Source organism: Opisthocomus hoazin, chromosome 25 (genome assembly GCF_030867145.1).
Source record: "Opisthocomus hoazin isolate bOpiHoa1 chromosome 25, bOpiHoa1.hap1, whole genome shotgun sequence".
NCBI classification, from domain to species: Eukaryota; Metazoa; Chordata; class Aves; order Opisthocomiformes; family Opisthocomidae; genus Opisthocomus; species Opisthocomus hoazin.
This window is the reverse complement of record NC_134438.1, coordinates 5108023-5127909: the sequence shown is the minus strand read 5'-3', so window position 1 is coordinate 5127909 and position 19887 is coordinate 5108023. Positions and strand designations below refer to the sequence as shown.

Below are 19887 nucleotides of genomic sequence, written 5' to 3'. Positions count from 1 at the left end.
AGGTGGCATGATTCCAGGCCAGGATGCGTTGTTGGGGCTGTGGACTTTGCCCACCTTTCAGCTCTTGAAGTCCTTCATGCACAGCCTATCCCACAAGCATGTTTTCTTCCCTGAAGAGGACAAGCTGCTGAACTTTATCCATCTGCTTTTTAGAAGCATTCATGTCTACCCCCCCTCACAGTATTGTATGGGGTTGCCTTTCATATTACTGAATATGACTGACATTATCACCCAAGGTGTGAGAGTTTGAGTGGTCCATGGGTGGCCACTACCCTCTGCGAGCTGAGGAAACTGTGCCTGTAAACATCTTCATCCCCTGCCTTGAGCTCTTTTATTTTGGGACTCTGTCTTATTTCTCTTAAGATTTACCTAGGTCAGCTCCAGGTGACTCTGGATAAATGTCTCCTAGCAGAGGAAGCCTTTGCTGATAAGGAGAACCTAGTCTGCAGGTGCACCTGATCTCCAGTTCCAGCCTGACCTAAAGGTTCCTAATCCTCTGTTAATGCTTCTGAGGTACGTTTTATTCCCAGGGCTGTACAAGGCTATGTAGGTAAGAGGCTGCTCTCAGCCATGTAACGAGTGCAGACTCAGGTTTTTCAACTGCATGCTAATGAACTCACATTAGCACTGTGAGCTGGTGCTGTGGAGTGCTCTGCCCATCTCATATCTTCCTAACATTAACTCTTCAAAGAGTTATTTAACAAAGGAGCGTAGCTGGAAAATCCTCATCTTGAAATGTGCCTGGCCACTCACTTTGAACTGCAGTCCAATTGATCTGGTCAGTTAATAACGCTAGTTATTCTCAAGACTGATTTCAAACCAATTATGCTGCAGTTTCCTTTAAAACATATAGAGCCATGCAGTTGTGTCGAAGTTTTTAAGGAGTTGCCGTGAAGAGGAAACACAATCTGCAGAAAAAGCACCACTCCAACTGACTTGTGAAATGTTGAAGAATTATGTTAATCTCAAATTTGTCCAGGACCATTGCTGGTATGGCCTGAAATAATAATGAATAGGAGGCAGGTGCATGGGGTTCCCGTAAAAAAAAAAAAATCATCTGGATGTCTCACAGGCTAACAGCCCTGTGACAGGCTTCACCTACTAGAGGGAGAGGGCGAGAGAGAGATCAAGTGTGAGAGAAGGGGAGGGAGCAGCTGAGAAGGATCCCAGGGACCCAGTACTGACCCCACAGTGGAGCACTGACTGCGGAAAGGACACGGGGGAGCTGCAGCTCTGACAGCACTCAGGGGAGAAGAGGGCTTCTAGGGTGTCACCGGCAGGTAAGTGCCGTGTACCTGATTCAGGTAAGTAGCTGTGTTTGCTGTGAGCTGAAGTGTGTTTGAGCTCCTTGTGATCGCCTTCACAAGGCAGGAAAGGTGGCTGATGGGGAGCGAGTGACAGACCCTGCTAGTTTCATTCCTGCACAACGGGGAACACTGCGACCCTTTTGTCAAACTACAGGATTCCTGCAGCAAGTAGGGGTGAAAGAGGAGAGACAGATACCCTCCCCTTCCGCTGTGATTATTTCTGTTTTGCTTATTTCTCCATTGGATGCTGTGTTTTCTGGTTCTGGATGACACTTAGTTTATTCCTGTATTTTAGTGCTGGATAAGGAGAGACTTTGACAGAGGACAACCTTCCAAAGAAAGGGGACGGCATTCCCAGCAATGGGAGCCCTCTGGCACCTTGTGGGTGCCAGACATGAACTTGTGCAGTCAAAGGTCAGGCAGGGCAGTACGAGGACAATGTTGAAAATAATGTTCATATATCCCACAAAGAAAGCAGGAAGGTGTTGCATACTGTGGCCTCTTGGAGTTCCAGAGATTTTCTTAGCGTTTGTTTCAGTGTCAAACTTCCTGGCACATCAGGGCATGAAATATTAAAGTAGCTCGTCGTGCGAGGACTGTGCTTTTTTCATCTGTTGCGGAAATAAACAGAGAAATCAGAACTGGGGTATTTGTTATGTGGTCTAGTTTGAAGGACGTGGAGGGGATGAGAAAAAGCCTTATGACTTGAATCTGTTGTTGCATCTGAATAGCACAATTTACTTTTTTTTTACTGCATGTAGTGAGTTTTATTAACCCTCTGCATGCCCAAGGGGTGCACATGCAAAAGGATTTGCATATGCATAGTTAATTTTAGCTGGAGCAGAAGACGTTCAGCAAAGTCCAATGGCCACACAGGGTCAAACGAAAGTGGTGCAGGCCTGCCTGATTCTCTACATTCATTAAAGCACACGATGGGTTAAAATGTTCTTTTCTTCAGTGTCTCAAGGAGGTGAAAAGTACTGATGGGCTGATATGTCTGGTAATACGTTGACATTTAATCGCATCTTTGGTGAGTCTGTATTAAACATCTGTTCCCCTCTGCTTTTTTTTTCTGAATGGAAGAGGGTAAGTAAACTTCACCACTGGCCAGCCCAGGCATTGGAGCATGCAGAAAAGTTAGTCATGAGGGCAGCTATCACAAGGTAGGGATGTCAGGTTTATAGCAGCCAGGCTCCATCTAAATTGTGGATTGTGCTAGCAAACCCCTCGGGTCAGTCATGGATGCAAACAGATTTAATCAGCACTGAACAAGGGAATAGAAGGAATTCTGTATGCTGTGGGAAGGAGGGAGCTAATCCGCAGCGTGAAAGCAGAGCACTGGTGCTTCTTGAATTCGTTATCCTGATTCTAATCTTTTCCTTATGTTGTGTTGTATCTCAGCGTGTGAAAGTCCAGCTAACTGCAGTGGGTCTAATCATGGCTCGGTGTGAACAGTGATGACAGACCTCAGCTTGCTGGTGACAGTGGGGCAGACTGGCATTTTGGGTGTGGGAGGTAAAATAACAAAGGCTTCGAGCATTAAAATAGTCCTTTAAATTTCTTCTGGAGTGTACAACATGAATGATCTGGTGTTGAGGGACTGGGCTGAGTATGGGCATCTTCCACTGAAATCAGAGGGAGCTGCAAGTACTTAATACTCGGTGCATCACATTTATTTAAAATCAAATATTCTGAGTCCAGAAGATTCATTTGGGGCACTCGCGTGCATGGTGTGACTATTCCTCATTCTCCTGGTATAAAACAAATACTGTTCTGAGACCCACCTGGTCCATGGCCTGATCTGAACAAAAGAATGTCCCTTTATTTATACATGACCAGCAAGGTCAATACAGTCAGACTCACCTGATTTGATATAGCATGTTGGGTGGCTGCAGGGCTGCAGGTGACTGGTAGTCTATACTGAATTGGGACCTTTAATCCATTTTCCATGCCCTTGCCCATCCTTAAATGAATGTAACTTTTTTTTCCTTGTATGGTGTTTACGGGGTTCTCATTGCTATTATGTCAAAGCACACTTTGAACCTGACTACTGAGCTTTGCATATCTTGACCCATTACATCTCTGAATATTTCTGTCCAAAAGCCTCCCTGACATCACCTTGACCTTCAGCGCAATGACTGACCGGACACCCATACTGCAGGGGAATGGTGTGGCTTGGCCAAGTGACTCAAGTGTCAGACTGGCTTTTGACCTTGGTCATCTGTTCATGAACTGGAAAATCCAGTCAGCAAGACCTACCAGGTCTTGGTTTCTTCAATTCTTGCTCTGCCTGAGCCATGCGGTGAGCACCAACAGTCTGTAGGAAGAGCCAGTTATCACGGGTCAGAATGGGTAGACTTCATACTAATATACCAAGGAAGGGAATGACAGGGAAAAGAGAAGATCAGAAGAGTCTCGTTTCCAGATAAGATGTACTTTTAAATTCAGTCCTGAAGTAACTGTCCTGCAGCTCTTGCCTTTTGACACTTCTTCACTTTCCTTTGTCAGGGGAATGAACTTGCTTCCAGGGCAAAAGATATCCTCTTTGCAGTGAAAACAGTGACTGCTGCTGAATGTACTAGGCTTCGTTATAACATTTTGCAGGTTTTCAGTGGTAGGCTGTAGCTTACCCACTGGCGTGCAGGGGTTAACAGGACTTTTGGGTGGGCGGGTGGAAAACAAGCTGTGAAATGGAAGAAGGTCAGACTCTTGGAGGAGTTTTGCTCTGTCACAGATGGTTTTAAGTTATCAGTCCATCTGTAGGAGAGGTCTCTATTCCTTTCCCCCCAAGAAAACTGTAAAACTAGGGCTGCAAAGAAGGCAGAACCCTATCACGTCCAGGTTCAGTGGACCAGGCAGAATTGTGGCTCTCCTGGTACTTGCTAGACCCAACTGTCTGTCTAATTAGGAATTCCTCAGTTGTTCAAGCCGACCCCAACAGCTAAATACATTTCAAGACTAAATAGGATCAGCAGTGCACTCTTCAGTGGGGTGCAAATCACTGGGTAGGCAGCGTACATGGGAATGGGACCAGCAGTAAGTCTTGTGGCTCTGGATAGCTCAGGTCCTTTGGTTGGGCTGACTCTGCTAAGTGGAAGGCTCTTGCTGCAGTTGATGAGAGCTGAATTCAGGCTTCAATAGAAGCTGACAAATGCTTCCTCTGGGAGCATTCCCATGGCTTACATGAAGTGTTACTGTCTTTAGAGACTTGTGTTGCAACTGGTTTTATTAAACGTACTTAAGGCTACAGCATCCGATCAACAAAGTAACATTACTGCTGCCCTGGACTAGTAAACTAATTTCTAAGGAAGCATCGTTGGCCAAAACAGGTGGAGGAAAGGCTGTGGGAAACCCACTAGGACAGTGCTAGAAAACAGTGTCTGCTGCTGAGTGAGGGCATTTTCAAGCAGCAGATGGAGAATCTTTGTTGTCTTCTTTTCTTAGCTTGCTAACTTCTAAATTGTTTACATTTGACTTTGGAATTTCTTCTACTTTTCTATCACTGCAAGTGCTACAAGGCATGTAGAACTGAATGATCTTTGCCCGAGCATCAGTTTGAACAATTGCGTTTTCCTCTATTGACATTGTTTTCACATGAGCTGGGAAGCTATAAATACTGTCACCAGCAATAATTGTCAAAATGAAAGAATGAATGAAGAAAATTACTCCAGAATTTTCACATTTATCTTTCAAATTTTTGATTAAAATGGTGGTCCCCACCCCTGCAAAGGAGAAGGCTTTGATATTTGGATCAGAACGGCTGATGGACCGTACTGCTACCACCAGTGTCTTTTCCACTGAAAGATCATCTCTTTAAGACTAGTGGAAATGGTGCCCTTCATGGTTCTTCTGTCTTCATCCTAGCTAACATGAATCTTAGCTCCAGGACCAAGTTTTTGCTGTATGTTTCCTCCCCCGCTAACCACAGATTTTAGAACTCTAATCTGCTGATCAGAAACCAGAGGAAAACCTTGTTCTGGTTTTGTCAGCCCGGACGTCATGTGAACCATGGTCACCACGATAAAAATACTTTCACTGCCAACTTCTGGAGCCAGCCCTTCATCTCAGAGTTGAACATGAGGACTCAATATGAATATATGGCACACAATGCAAAGGAAAAAAAGATTGTATGCTCTCAGCCAGAAGTGAATGAAAGTAGCCTCCCAGATGGAGAAGGCTTTGTTGCCTGCGTGTAGTGCTGCTGGGAGAAGATAGAATTTGCTCCCAGAACAGCCATCTCTGTGAACGTCGGGAACTAAACGGAGGTACCTGTGCTTCTAAGTGAGCTTTCTGAGTGGAGGAAGGAAGGTGTACAAGTTGTAAGGGTAAACTGGAAGCAAAAGGTTTTGGAGCACAATATGCTGGGCTTGCACTTCTAGGGTAAACGTGTCCATGCAAATAAGTAGCCTTGCTGCTGCTCACGGGAACAGGGATCGGGCTGTGGCTGTGCTGGGAGGAAAGACTGCAAATTGAGATGTCTGTTTTGGCTGTAGCAGAGAAGCTGTTCTAGGAGGAACTGGATTTCTTTCAGACCTCTCGGAATGGCACAGACTGAAAGACTCTACTTATGAAGGCCAAGCCCAGGCGTTCTTGCCCCATACGCAACTGCAGTAATCCACTGTTCTTACTTCTCTGCAAAGGAATTGTGAACTCTCCTAAGGACTTGTGGCCTCTGAGAACCAGTCTACTGGTGTGTCCTACAAAACTTGGATGTACAGCTTGTCCCTTCCTTGGATAAACCATTGATCTGCACAAATGTCTGCGCTTCTTTGAGGCACAAAGTCTTGACCCAGCTAGCGCTTGGAAATCCAGCATTGCCTTGACTGATGGTCGCATCTGACCAAGTTGGCCCACTGCCTTGTTTGGGGCTCGCCAGAGGCACCAGGTCCAATCGCCCCTCCCCTGGTGCTGTGGGAAGCGTGGGTGTATAACGAGCCCCCTACAACTGCATGCAACACAGTATAGAGCCATCCTGGCTGGGCAGCTACTGGGCACAGGCTTAGCTTCTAGGAGGGTGGAGAGGTGTTTGGGGAACAAGAACTTAGCATTTCTTTTGCCACTTAGTGACATTTACAACAGACTAATATGGGGTGTGTCTTCTTTCATATAGATCACTAATATCTGTGACCAAGAGACCTGTTGGACAGCTATGAAGAGCTCTGTGGTCTGAGTCAACAGACAAAGCCACCGTGGTCTTGGGAGACGCAGTATTGACTTCAAGCAGGATCATCTCAGAAGCTCAACCCGTAAGGTAGTGAGTTTGGTCATATCACCACTGAGGTTTGGGGGGAGATACAGATCTGGGAGTATGAAGTGTCACCTTCACTGTCTTGGTAGACATTGCTCTGTGTTGCTGTAGGTCTGATAATTGTTGTAAATGTTCTGGGAGGAGCGGTGTCCTATAGCGTGCACTGATTTCCCTAGTAAGATGGCAGGCTGTTGAAGATCTGCCGTAACTGCCCCATGGAGCTAAGATGGGACTAGTGGCACAGGTACGCTGAGGTTTCAAATGTTTTTTATCTTGGACACATTGTTTCTTGGGACAGTAAATAGGGATATGTGGTTTTTTTTCTTCTGGACATTTAGTAAAACTCTGTTGTATTTGCTCTGCTGATACTTGCTTGAAATTTATTGACTGTTATGAAAATACTTGTCTACGTTATGAAAGAATTCATGGGTATGTTGTGGACATTGAAAGGAACAGACTGACCTGTTCTTGTGTTGTCATCCCATACCTACTTCACCAAAGTGGTGTGAATTCACTGTCTTGTTCGCCGCTGTTAGGTCTTAATTGCTTTCCTTCACTTAGAAAATATAGATGATGTGTGTCTCCTTTTGGCATTTTGTATTAATGCCACTTTCATAAATAAATAGCTATGGAGTATCTGGTGTGTGCATACGTAAATAGTGGACAGCATGAGCAATCACTTATGTTATATTCATAATCCCTGTGGCAGAAGAGAAGATCAAGTCAAGTATAGATTTACCGAAGGGATAAGTCACACAAAATCTGATCCTTGGGCATTCCTCCCCACTCTACACAAGACCTCCATTCATCACTGGAGTGCTTGTCACGTTCCCCCTCTGTGACCTGCTCGGAAGTTTTCATGAAGTTGCACTTCTGCAGTTGCTGGCCTTCAGTTCTGTGGTTCTAACCAAAGTCTTTGAGATTTTACTTTAAAAAATTTTCTGAAATGGGAAGACTCAAGCTCAAAACATTACTTAAAGTTAACAAATAAACAAAGAAAGCCTACCCAAAGCTCAAAGAGAAATTTTAGGTGAGAGATTCCACTTCTCAGTGAGTATCTGGTGTACAGCACAGCTAGAATTTGAGACTGAGCACAGAACAATTTCGTATTTTGTTTAGAACATTTGCTGTCGGGACCGTCCTGATTTTTATGAATTACAAAGAGAAACAGAATGCTGCATCTGTTACCGATTAATTTATTATAATGGCATTCGAGTCTTCTGCTGTGGTCTGTGGTAATGGCTTTGTACTCTACATTTACTGTGCTTGTGCCAATGTCTGTGGTCCATCCATGCCTCTGGACCCACCACCTCTGTACGAACCACGCACTGCATGTCATGTCTCTACAAGTTTGGCTAATTTTGCTCACCGGTCTCTGCCAGCAATTATGTCACATCTTGTCTGTGTGTTGCACTGTCTGAACCTCATAAATAACTACTTGTGACACCACTAGTACCTCCAAATCCTGTGACTCCCAAATGTTTTGCTTATTCACCTAGCTGATTTATGGCCCTATCATTGCTGTCCAGTTAGACTGCAAAAGGGAGTGGGCTCTTGCTCTGTGTCATCCAGACAGATTGATGGATAGGCCAGATGAAGGGCAGACCTCCCGTCCCGTCTGGCTACCTGGTTTATTTTGGTAGATTAAAGATATTGTCAGTAACCAAGGGCTTGCTCCTACTTTGCATTCAAAGCCATGGGAGCTTTGCCACTGTCTCCAAAGGTGATGTCTCTGCAGCTGAACAGCAGAGACACCTCTGCCTGGGAGGAGAAATAGCCAAGTCTTGGTTACCTGAACAAAGCTGATGCATGACAATGATGTGTTTTTCAGAGGAGTGAGAGTGTTGAGCTACTTCCAGTGCTAGCCCCGTTGTGCTGGGGACGTTGCTCAACAGCATTTCGCCTGGGGGGGGGGTTGATTGTACATTGCCTTTTGGAAATACCTGTCTGCCTCATTTGTATGAATAGCAATCTCAGTGATCACCTTTAGTGTGGATACCTATGTTTCAAGCATCTGTGAGTGAAGATAGGAATTACACTGTGACAATGTTTGGAAGGCTTTTGTTGTCTTTCATTTCTTTTAAAAATTCTGTGATTTCTTTTTCTAGGGTTGAACTGAAGTCAAAGCAAAACCATGGTTATTCATGTAACAAGGGAGTAGAAATTTTAAAAGTAAGCAGGGCAGGTTCTGAATCACTTTGCCAGCTGGTATGTTATTTTCTGGTCCTCATTTAACACAGAAGACACTAGAAAATGTGATGTGGTTGGATTAATTACACTGAAGGAATGTTCTCTTGCATATCCTGGCACTGTTATTTTAACTGTGCAATCAACGTGTGGCATTAACATGCTTCTGTCTCACTCTCCACAAGGCAAGAATTCACAGCAGTTTAAGGACTCACAGCAGCTTATCTTTAATCCAAATTAATTTCTGAAATATTTAAGGCCCTGTGTACTCAGCAGTTTACGCATAGTGTACATAGTGCATATTGTACATTCATACATGGTGCCTGTTACTACCTATACAAGTATTGTTAGTATTTGGGTTTTTTAAACCAAGCTGGAACGTAGCCATCTCTCAATAGGTTATAATTATTTTAAGATATATCCACAGTCACAATGGACTGAGAACAACTCTCTGACATGATGCATTTGGTAACATAAGAAAATAATAAGTTTCCTGATGGCTTTGGACCTGAGAATTTGGACTATGTTCATGTTTCAGTGTAGATGCTTGTCAGTATTGCCTAGAGTGGAGGGAAGAAGTCAGGAGTAGCAAAGGATAAGTGTAAGCGTAACATAAAAAGAGCTTTGCAAGCTAATGTCAAGTGATCATGTTTGTTGAAAGTTGTAAGCGTTAGACATTGCAGTTGCAGGAGTGGTGACAAGTTTAGGAAGATACAAGACTGCAGAAGGCAACAGGGGATTTTAATGTTTGCTACTAATACAGTTCAGTACTTCGGAGGACAAATTAAGTCCAGCAGAAGAGGGTGATTAAGAGCGTCTGAAAATCTCTGCCATTTGCTGTGCAACGCCCTGCCCAGTGCAGGGCAGGGTGTCCTGGAATCATCTTATTTTCATTTCAGTTCTGTGTTTCTTCCCTCCACAAGCTGTTTGTTCCCTTCATTTGCAATTTATGAAACATCTACCAATGGTTTACAGAAGGGACTATGTGATATGCCAAAAAATCAACACACAAAATCTGGAACACTGAAATGTAAAACTCTTGTTTTGGTGGATAGCAACACAAGTCACCCACACCAGACTGGGGAGCTGATGGAAAGAGAGGGCTTGGCTGTTGTTCGCACAGACCCATAAATCATTTCCCAATTCTGTTTTTTCATGTGCATTTTCACTAAAGTCAATGAGGCTCACAGAATGATTTTCCAAGTAATCAGTAGTGATCTGGTAGTTAGTTATGGGATTTTTATAGTGTGCAGAGCTCTAAAATAAGATTTGTGTTAAGGACAACAGAGGAGCCAGTTATTGTGGTGAGATGTCTATGTTCCTATTTGCAAACACTCATTAATGGAAAAACGAAGTGGTTCATAATTTGACCCAATACTGTGAGTTATGCTTCTTTACAGAATCACAGAATGGTAGGGGTTGGAAGGGACCTCTGTGGGTCATCTAGTCCAACCCTCCTGCCCAAGCAGGGTCACCTACAGCAGGCCTGTCTATGGGACATACAGCACAAATGATTTTTGTTAGCCTAGTTGTTTTTTACCCTTAGCTGAAACCAAGTATCACACAGATAATGCAACTCTAAGCTCAATGTATAACAAGGAGATATTGGGGTCCTGCCTAGAGTTTTCACCAGGTATACTGTGGCAATACTATATCAGGCAGTTGGATGACTGCCTGATACAGGGAACAGAATTCAGATCACAGGTGTGCTGATGAAGTCCATCTGCCTTTTAAAACTGTTAAGTTGCATGTTCTTCTGTGACTCTGTGTTGACTGAAGGAGTGCAGAGGGTAAATAGAGACACAGCATTAATCCCACGTGGGAATCTAATCTAATTGCTCTTTCAGAGCTTCAGTAACTCTATAGTTTCTGAGCATCTCTCATATGACAAGGAATCTGCCTTCACAATTTGCTTGCAAGATAGTGATGTGTTACATTACACGTGGTCCAATTTATAAATACAGGGAGAGAGACACCTTTGACAGAAGGTCACGAGTGATCTATAACAATAACTAGTTAATGCCAAGTTCACACTTCACTATTTCCTTCTAAAGTAAGTAGTAGCTTATAGTCTTCTCCCAGACCTGTTGCTAATTTAGAAAATCTAATTTAGATCAGGATGTGCTGCCACTTCATGCCCTGGTTTAGACATTCATCCCTGTGGCTTTCTTCTCAGCAACTGCTTTTGCCATCCATCAGAACGCACCGCGTGAGTGCCATGTGGTGTAATATTTGCCTGAAACACGAGAGGACGTCTTTGGAGGAAAGCCAGATGACATGGAAATGGAAGAGGTGGCAGAGGGATGCTGTTAGATGTGTACATTTTCCATTTAGGGGCCAGACTCTTTTGAGTGGTGCCCAGCGACAGGACAAGGGGCAACGGGCACAAACTGAAGCACAGGAAGTTCCAGCTGAAGAGGAGGAAGAACTTCTTCACTCTGAGGGTAACAGAGCACTGGAACAGGTTGCCCAGGGAGGTTGTGGATTCTCCCTCTCTGGAGATATTCAAGACCCACCTGGACAAGGTCCTGTGCAGCCTGCTCTGGGTGGCCCTGCTTGGGCAGGAGGGTTGGACTAGATGACCCACAGAGGGCCCTGCCAAACCCTGCCATTCTGTGATTCTGTGAAACTGTGTCATGATGTGTTTTGGAAAGACATGTCATAATGTGTTGATTAGCAGGCCTTTCTCAACTGGCTGCTAGCATGTGGCAAGTGAGGAAGGGCAAACTGTTGTAAAAGTGAGCAGTATTAAGGTCTGTCATTTCCTCTGTGAACTGTAAATAATGAAACGATTTGTCTTTTTCACAGGAGGACCTGTAGTCTGTTTGTGCTGACCACAGGCAGCTGAGCAAAGCATCATGACCAGCCATCAGGCAGGTGAGAGAACAAACACAACTATGAGAACTGTCTGGGGTACCTCTGAGAATAAGCCCACCTTGCTTTTCTTGTTTGGCAGTAGGGTATCTGTCTTTTGCCACCACGGACACTGGTAACTGGCCCATCAGGTTCTGCTGGCCTTTGCAATAGTGTTTTTCTCATGGCAGATTTTTGAGTTTTATTTGGAACAATAACTGAGGTAAAGTGTTCTCTATCCAAATTGTTGCTACACCTGTAAGCCCATGTGGCCCTGCACTGCGATCTTGATTGCAGATTTTCCCACTTGGGCCCTAGCTTTGCAATAAGTCAGGACAAAATCACAGACCAGAATGCTCCAGCCTTTGGTCACGCCTACAGCCTGTAGCACTAAAATGGAGGGGTCCTTTGTAGTCCAAGAGCAGCTGAGCAGGAACAGTTACTGTTCTACAGAGAGGCAATGCAGATTGAGAGACTGTTTCTAAAGGACAAACATGTTATCTTAATTGAATGTATTTTTCCTTCCCTTTCTAGTAAAAATCTTTAAGAAATCTGCTGTCCCAGGAGTTGTTATCAACCAGTTTGTGGATGATATTCCAAAAGGATGCAGTACACCTGACTTTGAGCGGAAACCTGTTACTCTGACGTTGCAGGAAGGTGAGATTCTTGAAAAACAGTAAAGTCGCAGACCTGGAGGCTTGACTCCATGTCACACCTACATGAAACAATTATCATTAAATCCGGCTAGTTTCTGAAGAGATTTGACTAGACCATTAAAAAGTGTTGTGTGGCCAAAGACGTTGTTGTACTAATGAAAATTCCATCAGTATTGATGCAACTCTCCTGAGTTTTCACTAGGGTATGTGAGATCAAAATCTGGCTCTTAATGGATATGGCAAATCCTATGAATTCTGCAGGAAGTTCTCAAAGTAAGTGTTTTGCAGCAAAAGATTAAGCACACTGAAAAAGTTGTTTTCTCCTGTTGAACTAATTTGTATTATGAGCATTCAGCACCTAAGATTAACTGCTTTTTCAAGTAGGATTTACTGACTGCTGATGCTATTTAGGCTGTGCTTCTTCCAGAAGCAATATGCAGAGTGCAGAGAAGGCAACTAATGAGCCAAGACGAAGAACCGATTGGAAGCCTTCCAGTAATCTCTCTGCCCTCGGAGAGAGTCACATATTTTTTGGAGTGGGATAGCCTGGCACAGATTGCGTAGCTCCTCTTCCCTCACACGACTGAACCGTTTCTAGCACCCTGGATTTCAGGTGTGTTGTCTCACCCATCTGTTGATTTTAACCGTCCGTTGAGGTTTTATGAAGGAGCACAGTGGCCTCTAGTGGTACATCCCTCCTCCACCTTCCTGCCACCTGCCAGTCTGAGGCACGAACCAAGGTGGTGGTCAGTCACTCTGCCTAAATTTTCCAAGTTATTTCATTTACAGTAGGTTCCTCATGGTTCCTATAGAAAATGTTAGGGCATTCAGGCCGGTCGCTGTGTAAACTGAATTCAGTGTCTATGCAGATGTGTGATTGTCTTTAGATCATCATCACCCCATTGCATTCAGTGCATGGATTAGCTGATACTCCTAGCTGGAGATTTGTGTCCTCTGACGGGTGGCAAGCGTGGGAAATTGCCGCCAGAGTGGCTGAAGTTTGACAAAGGTATAATCCACTGGAAACAGACTGTAATGACAGATAGTACCGCAATCTCAGAAAAACTTGGAGGATGCCCTTTGGTGAGAGTCTGTTGGCTACATGGCAGGAGCTTGCTGCATCAAAGGAATATTTTGGTGGTGACTGCAAAAGGGTGTAGGAAATATTGCAAGACTTTCTGGGGAGAATTTTTAACAGTGTTGGTCACCTGAAGACCAAAACTGTTGCAAAAGACAGATAGTAATCATTTACACCCTGAGCTACATCCATGGACAACTCATCTCCATTTTTATCCCCCTGTGACACACCCACTTACCTACACGAGTCACTTCTTTGATGTGTTGTTTCAGAGTGGTTTTTATGTTTCTGAAGCCTTTTGGAAGAAAAAGAAAAGGTTTGTACTAGGCAGTGGTAAAGCTGTTGGAGATTTCTGTGGGCAGTTGCAGTATACTCAGGTTCTTAGTGGACCAGAGATGAAGGAGAGGGCTCACAGGTAAACATTCTCTTGTCTCTTCTTTGCCTCTTCAAATACCACAGCTCGGTGTGTTTGGAGTGCAAGGTGGTACCAGGCTAGCAGACAAGGAAGATATTGCAGAAAGATGACATGTAGGGAGTACACTGGGAAACACCCTACCCTGTGTGGGTCCTCCCAGTTGTGGTACAGTGTAGTCTGTTAAGAATGTGTTTTCTTAAATGTGCAGAGGGGTTGTCTTCTTGTTTCCACCTCCTGATAAATCCAAATTTATCCAAATGAAAAAGATGCCAGGAGCTGCAGCTATTCGCAGATGAACTTCACTGATGTCTAGGGACAGGAGGCTCCAGCACAGCGCGTGCTGTGTTATTTGACATCCTGCCCAGCATGGTCACAAGAAAGGGAATGGTCTGAAAAAGTCGAGAAGGAATGGGAACTTGTAGGGGAATATGTGTGTGATGAGGATGGATTTGGGCATTTCATGTTGCCAGAGGCGAGCCTAGGCTGAACTTGCTATAGTGGTGTTGATTTCGGAGGTGATCAGAGGATGGTAGCAGTTGCGTCTGGCAGGCTAACACCACATTTTAAAGGCCTTTTATGATTGAATACAGGCAAACCCTGACATTAGTGACATGGGGAAAGGTAGCCTAGTCTGGCCTTGAGCTAGTAATTGTCTCCTCTTAGGCCCTGCCCAAATATTGAGGGAGTTTGAAATCAGACCAAGATACCAAAAAATTGCTATCTTGGGTACGTAATTTCTCTGGCTGCGCAGTAGAAACACAGGCAGAGACTATATGTGTTAGTGGTGAATTTTAAAGTTAGTTTTCAAGTAATCTCTTTGAAAGCCAGTGAGTTAAGAGTGGAGATTATGGCAAAAGTCTTGCAGGAATTTGGGCATTTAATGCAACTTAAACTGGTAATTTAGGAATAAAAGATCTAATTATGTTTGAAGAATGTTTCTGTCTAAAACAACAGAGATGGCTTACTCTGGGGATTGCTCTATTGACAACATAGGGAGCCTGGCATGAGAGTCCTTGTGTTCAAGCCTGTCTTAAATAACTAATTTCTTGCCTCTTTTCAAAGGTAAAACTGCCATTTTCAGAGCAGTGGTCAAAGGTATCCCAACCCCTGATGTGAAATGGACACGTATACAAGGAGGAGTGGATGATCCTGCCAAATACCAAACATTCTTCAATAAAGTTACAAATGAATTCATTCTGCAGGTAAAGATCAAATATTTCAGACAGGACTCACGGAAGAGAGAGCAATGGAAAGGGAAAACCTGCGCAGTGGACAGGTAGTTATAGATGTCACCAGATTTGAGAGAATACAAAGATAAGCAAACAAAGCTTTTTAGAGTCATTCTGGGAACAGAAGAAAGATCTGAGATGTTGTTGAGTAGCTGTTTTATTAGAAGCTGAAGGTGTGGGAAGTGAGCTGCAGCATGTCGCTGTGAGCTCTTACTCTGTTCTTCTTTTAAGATAAACAAAGTCACTACAGATGACAGTGATTTGTATCGTTGCGTTGCTGTGAATGAATATGGGGAAGCTGCGTGCTCTGCTGGCCTCAGGATCATACAAGGTAGGACTGACAGGTTCTGTACTCCAAAGGTCCTGTAGTCCCAAGTAGTTGGCTTTGCTGTCCTCTGGGGGTGGATGTTCAGAGCACTGTCTAAGTATCCTTGGTGTGAAGGTCTGTTTTTCACCTCAGTGAGGACTGGGGGTTTTCTGTGACTCCCCCTGACTTTGGAGGCTTCGTGACAGTATGAGCTTTAAGGCAAGGGAGGAGAAAGTGATGTTGTGGTCACTGCAATGGGCCATAATCAGATGCTCTGGATTTAGGACTGAATTGGCTCAGTCCTTTCTTTATGATGTTGAACGAAGCATTCTTTTGGGGCGGGTCCATCTCACTTCACTTCAGATGTCTGTGGTGTCCACCTGACCTAGTCCTCTGCTTCCCTTTATAGTCCGTGGAGAGAAATGGGCACTTTGTGGGTAACATATAGCTGACCTATTCTTGGAACCCACTTGAGCAGGAGGTGGACTATGTTGGAAGTGTTGATTTAATTTGTATGCCTGTAAAGTAAATTTAGAAGGCAACTGTCTGCATTTGGCCAGATAAGCTTTGCACCTTGGCTTTCCATCTCTAAAACAAGATGTGAATATTTCCTACCATTGCTTAAACCATAAGCTTCATAGGGCAGAAACGGTCTCCTGCACTGCGTAGAGCATCCAGTAAGCAGAGAGTCAATTGCAATAGAAATGTTGCATTTATACATGGAGATTACGAGAAGTCAATGTCAGATTGACAAGGAAATCCAAACTAGGATTTCCTCTTGCGTTGGTAACAGATACAGAGGTTTTACAGTTCATTGGTTTACTGGTGTTAGTCTGAGTGTTATCTTGTTCATCTTATGGCTTGTTCTTTCTCTTGTTTTCTCCTATAAACTATCAGTTGGCTTTAAGAGGAAAGCGAAGTATGTTTCTGTTCATCCTGCTGATGGTAAGTTAGATATATTTTGGAGGGGAGGGGAGGAGGGCATAATTAATACTCGTCTATCTATAACATTATTACTTCCCCAAAATTGTTAAGAATAAAGTAAGAGAAGGGTTGATGACTTTCTAATGTTCTGTCGTCTCTTTCTGCTTGCCTTTGGGTAAAGTGTAGATGTTGGACATCGCTTTGACCTCTTCTAATTACCGATTCTGCAATCAGTAGCGCCAGAAAAAGATTTTTGCGATGTTAAGTACAGCTGGATCAAACATGTTAACACAGCTGGAAAATAATGGGTTCCTTGAGTGTCATCTCTAGAAAGAGAGGAAAGCCATGGCAGAGAAACCTGGCTTGAAGTTTCAAGACAGATTTTTTTTTTTTTTCTTTTGGAAAGTGTGGGGAAAAAACCAACTAGATGCAAAAGCATGGTAGAATGGCCTATTGTCAGTGGCTGTTTTGCATTATCTTCTTTTTGGGGATATGTTTTACAGTGTTGGGTGTCTAAATGTTTGTTGTCTCCCCCCAACAGAGTTAAAGAAGAAGCTTCAGGACTTCAGGAAGCTGCTGAGGAAGCGGTAAGCCTCCATGATGAAGGCCATTGTTACACTTCCTAGGTGTTTCTTGATAATAGGGGATGGCTTCACAGATCTTCAAGGCAACACTGCTTGTTTCCAAAGTTGTGAGACTCAATGGGGAGAGACATAACAGAACAGTTTGCCACTGTCTGTGAGGCTGAGATAAACAGAAGGTACCAACCTCTTTTTGAGGTGTATGTTCCTTTGCACCACAAGATTTTGACTTAAAAGATCTGTTTCTCTGCTTTCGTCTTTTTAGCTCACAAGTAGCTTCCTGGCTAAGTGACAAGTCTTCATGTAGTGATCTTTCTGGCTAATCAGGGACCGAGCCCTGGCTCCCAGGCCAGCAGCACAAACTGCCGTGTACACATGGCAGAAATACCTTCACTTCCTAGGTGGGAACCTCCAAAGATTCCCTAACAGGAGTGATTTCTGGTCTGTGCAAAATCCTGAATGGTGCTGAGAAATTACTTGGGAGAGTGCAAGTTGGCCTGGGCCAAACTGTGCTAGTGACTCTGCTGATAATTTAACAGTGTGGACAACTGCATTACAGTCTTGTCCTATCTGGCCCAGGGCAAGAGCATTCTCTGGCAGCATTTAATTTGTAGTATAGATGTAGAAAACCTGTTCTGGAAGAGTCCCATTCTTTCATGTCAACATCTACAGGGCCAAGTGGACTACAGAAATGATGGAGAGAGAGATGAAAGAGGATTAAGTATAGAAAACCAAGGCATCTTGTTGTCTGTCAAAATGTCTAGATTTTTTTTCCCCTGGTTCTAAGGGCCCCAGCTCCAAAACCAAAACCTGTGGACAAAGAAGCAGTCTGGCAACTGTTGCTGCATGCAGATAGGAGAGATTATGAGAAAATCTGTATGAAATATGGAATTGTTGACTTCCGTGGGATGCTGAGAAAGCTGCAGGAGATGAGGAAGGACACAGAGAGCGAACAAGGAGAGGTAAAATAAACTCAAACCAATGAAAGCACTGTTTTTTAACAAACTGCAGAGTCCTACAGTTCATCAGCAGCTTCTGCAAACCGGCTAAATGTTCCTAAATTGCTTTGTAGATGAAAATCTTATTGTAAGACAGAGAATGATTTATGACAAAGTTTTAAAGAAGTCGTACTTCTATACTCATGTAGGTGAAAAGGCTACTGACTTTTTTGAAGTTCACTTCATAAATTTTAGGAGTTACTGACCGTAGAGTAGTGCTTTTATTAAACCGCAAGACTAAAATCTGTATTCAGTTGCCTCTGATAAGAATTTGGACCCCAAATTGAACAGTTATATACCTGAGAGTCAAAATTGGCCTTCACGTACAGGGGCATGTAGAACCCTGGATGGATAGTGGTTGCATAGTGTGTGAATGACCAGGAGTTAGCACATAAAATATAGTTTGCCTACAGGAAGAAGCTGTAGAAGCTTACAGGTGCCTTTTCTATATGCACAAAGTTAGCGGTAGCTCTTTTTTGTGCAGATAAGAAGTAGATTTCACATTAGTTCAGCAGCTTAAGAGCTTCTGTCATGGCAGCCTTATCATTTACTAGGTTCTTGTATTTTTCTTTGCAGTTAATACACAGTATCAAAAACTTTGTACACATCAAAGTCAACAAGGAGGGAAAAGCTACCTTCAGTCTGGAGATGGACCTGAAAAACAGCAACAGCAAAGTTTATCTCCTTAAGGTGAGGGTGTGAGATGAGTTGCCCAGCTCATAGCAGCCGCGGAAGTCTTCTACATAAAATGCTTCATCTGCTGGGCAGTGACTGAGAGCAAACAAGCTTCTTAAAGTTGTCTGTCCATTACAGAATACTTGGTTGACTGGGGAGAAGTGTTGGTGTGGGAGTCCAGGTAGTCTTTGGTGGTTAATATCACTTGGGATTTGTAGGTCCAAGTACAGGGGAAACAGTCAGTTGCTGACATAATTTTGACTTCAAGAGCTCTTTGGGTAAGAGGAAATTCTAACAGTGTCTTCCGGCTGCGGAAATTCTGCAGTGTCATGTAAGAAAAACAAACTGATTTTATTCACTTTCTGGAGTGTGTTATTCCACTATAATTCACTTCTGTGAAAGAAGATCTCAAGGAAGTAAAACATCCCATCTAGTTCTGTACTCGTTCTGCTGTGATCCTCAGGTGAGCACTGCTGTGGATGTTTTTCTAGAAGATACATTTCAGTCAAACTGTGGTTAGTGGCTTTAGTACAGGGAAATAGAAATCCATTAAAGAGGAGGTCAGACTAACTATGAACTTGTGAATGAAATGCATCGCATGAAGTCTGTGCAGCCACAATGTGGAGAAGGTAACCCAAGTGTGGTACAGATAGGAAAGTGGTGAGCTCACCTGCTTATCCATCTGTGAGGATGCTAAAATCTAAGCAACGTACTTTGTCTTCGAATTTACAGTGACTGTGTATCAGTTAAACTTCAACACCTTCTGTGAGCTAGCAAAGTACAATTCTCTTGCCTAGCTTGAGAGACTGATGCTCTGTTCTGTGCAGGACTCGGCGCACAGAGCATTGCCCAGGTGTTATGTTAGCAATGAGCCCTGTCCACTTACAGCTGTCCACTGTAAGTAGTAATAGAGTGCAGACTTCTGTGTTGTTACTCAATTATATCAGTAAGGCAATTGTAGCACATATTTGGCCTGATTTGTTAGAAATGCCTTGCACTAGTTGAGAATTGCCTTTCAGAATGTATTCTTTCTCTTCCTAGGACGGTGAGAGGCTCAGATATGGAACGGGGGATGAATACAGAAAACATTGCCTGAGACGAATTGGAAAAAGGTATAATTTCATTGTCAACGATGTGCAGCCAGAAGATGCAGGCTTGTATCAAGTCAGAGTGGAGGACGTACCTGTTTTCTCAACTGAACTGGAAGTTGAATGTAAGGAGTTGAGTTAGATATATGTGATGTGCAGCTGTAACAAAAAATTATTTTTTGTTGGAAAAATTTATCTAGGAGCATATGCAAAGCTCAGCAGTAAAACCTGGTAACTACAGAGGACTGTTTCTGTGTTGCCAAATAAGGGCACCTTATATGACACAGGTGAAAAAGAGCAGGAAGGTGATCAAGTGATGTGGGTGTTGCATTTGTAGTCCA

At 43.6% G+C, this 19887-nt stretch overlaps 1 protein-coding gene across 3 annotated transcripts in view; it reads left to right on the top strand.

Annotated features, from left to right (window-relative positions):
- Positions 1–1150: 1150 nt before the first annotated feature.
- Positions 1151–19887, top strand: part of IGFN1 (immunoglobulin like and fibronectin type III domain containing 1) — a 40725-nt gene continuing 21988 nt past the window's right edge. For 2 of the 3 annotated variants that reach the window (XR_012766202.1, XM_075443064.1), the window contains exons 1-11: positions 1151–1280; positions 6418–6558; positions 11551–11619; positions 12130–12252; positions 14807–14946; positions 15205–15304; positions 16178–16225; positions 16746–16791; positions 17573–17747; positions 18360–18473; positions 19500–19671. Coding sequence is in view for 2 of the 3 variants with exons in the window: in XM_075443064.1 (XP_075299179.1) it covers positions 11601–11619; positions 12130–12252; positions 14807–14946; positions 15205–15304; positions 16178–16225; positions 16746–16791; positions 17573–17747; positions 18360–18473; positions 19500–19671 (937 nt within the window). In the remaining variant the exon portion in view is untranslated. Of the gene's footprint in view, positions 1281–6417; positions 6559–8707; positions 8728–11550; positions 11620–12129; positions 12253–14806; positions 14947–15204; positions 15305–16177; positions 16226–16745; positions 16792–17572; positions 17748–18359; positions 18474–19499; positions 19672–19887 lie in introns of those variants that run through there. The other variant, XM_075443065.1, reaches the window with a different exon arrangement.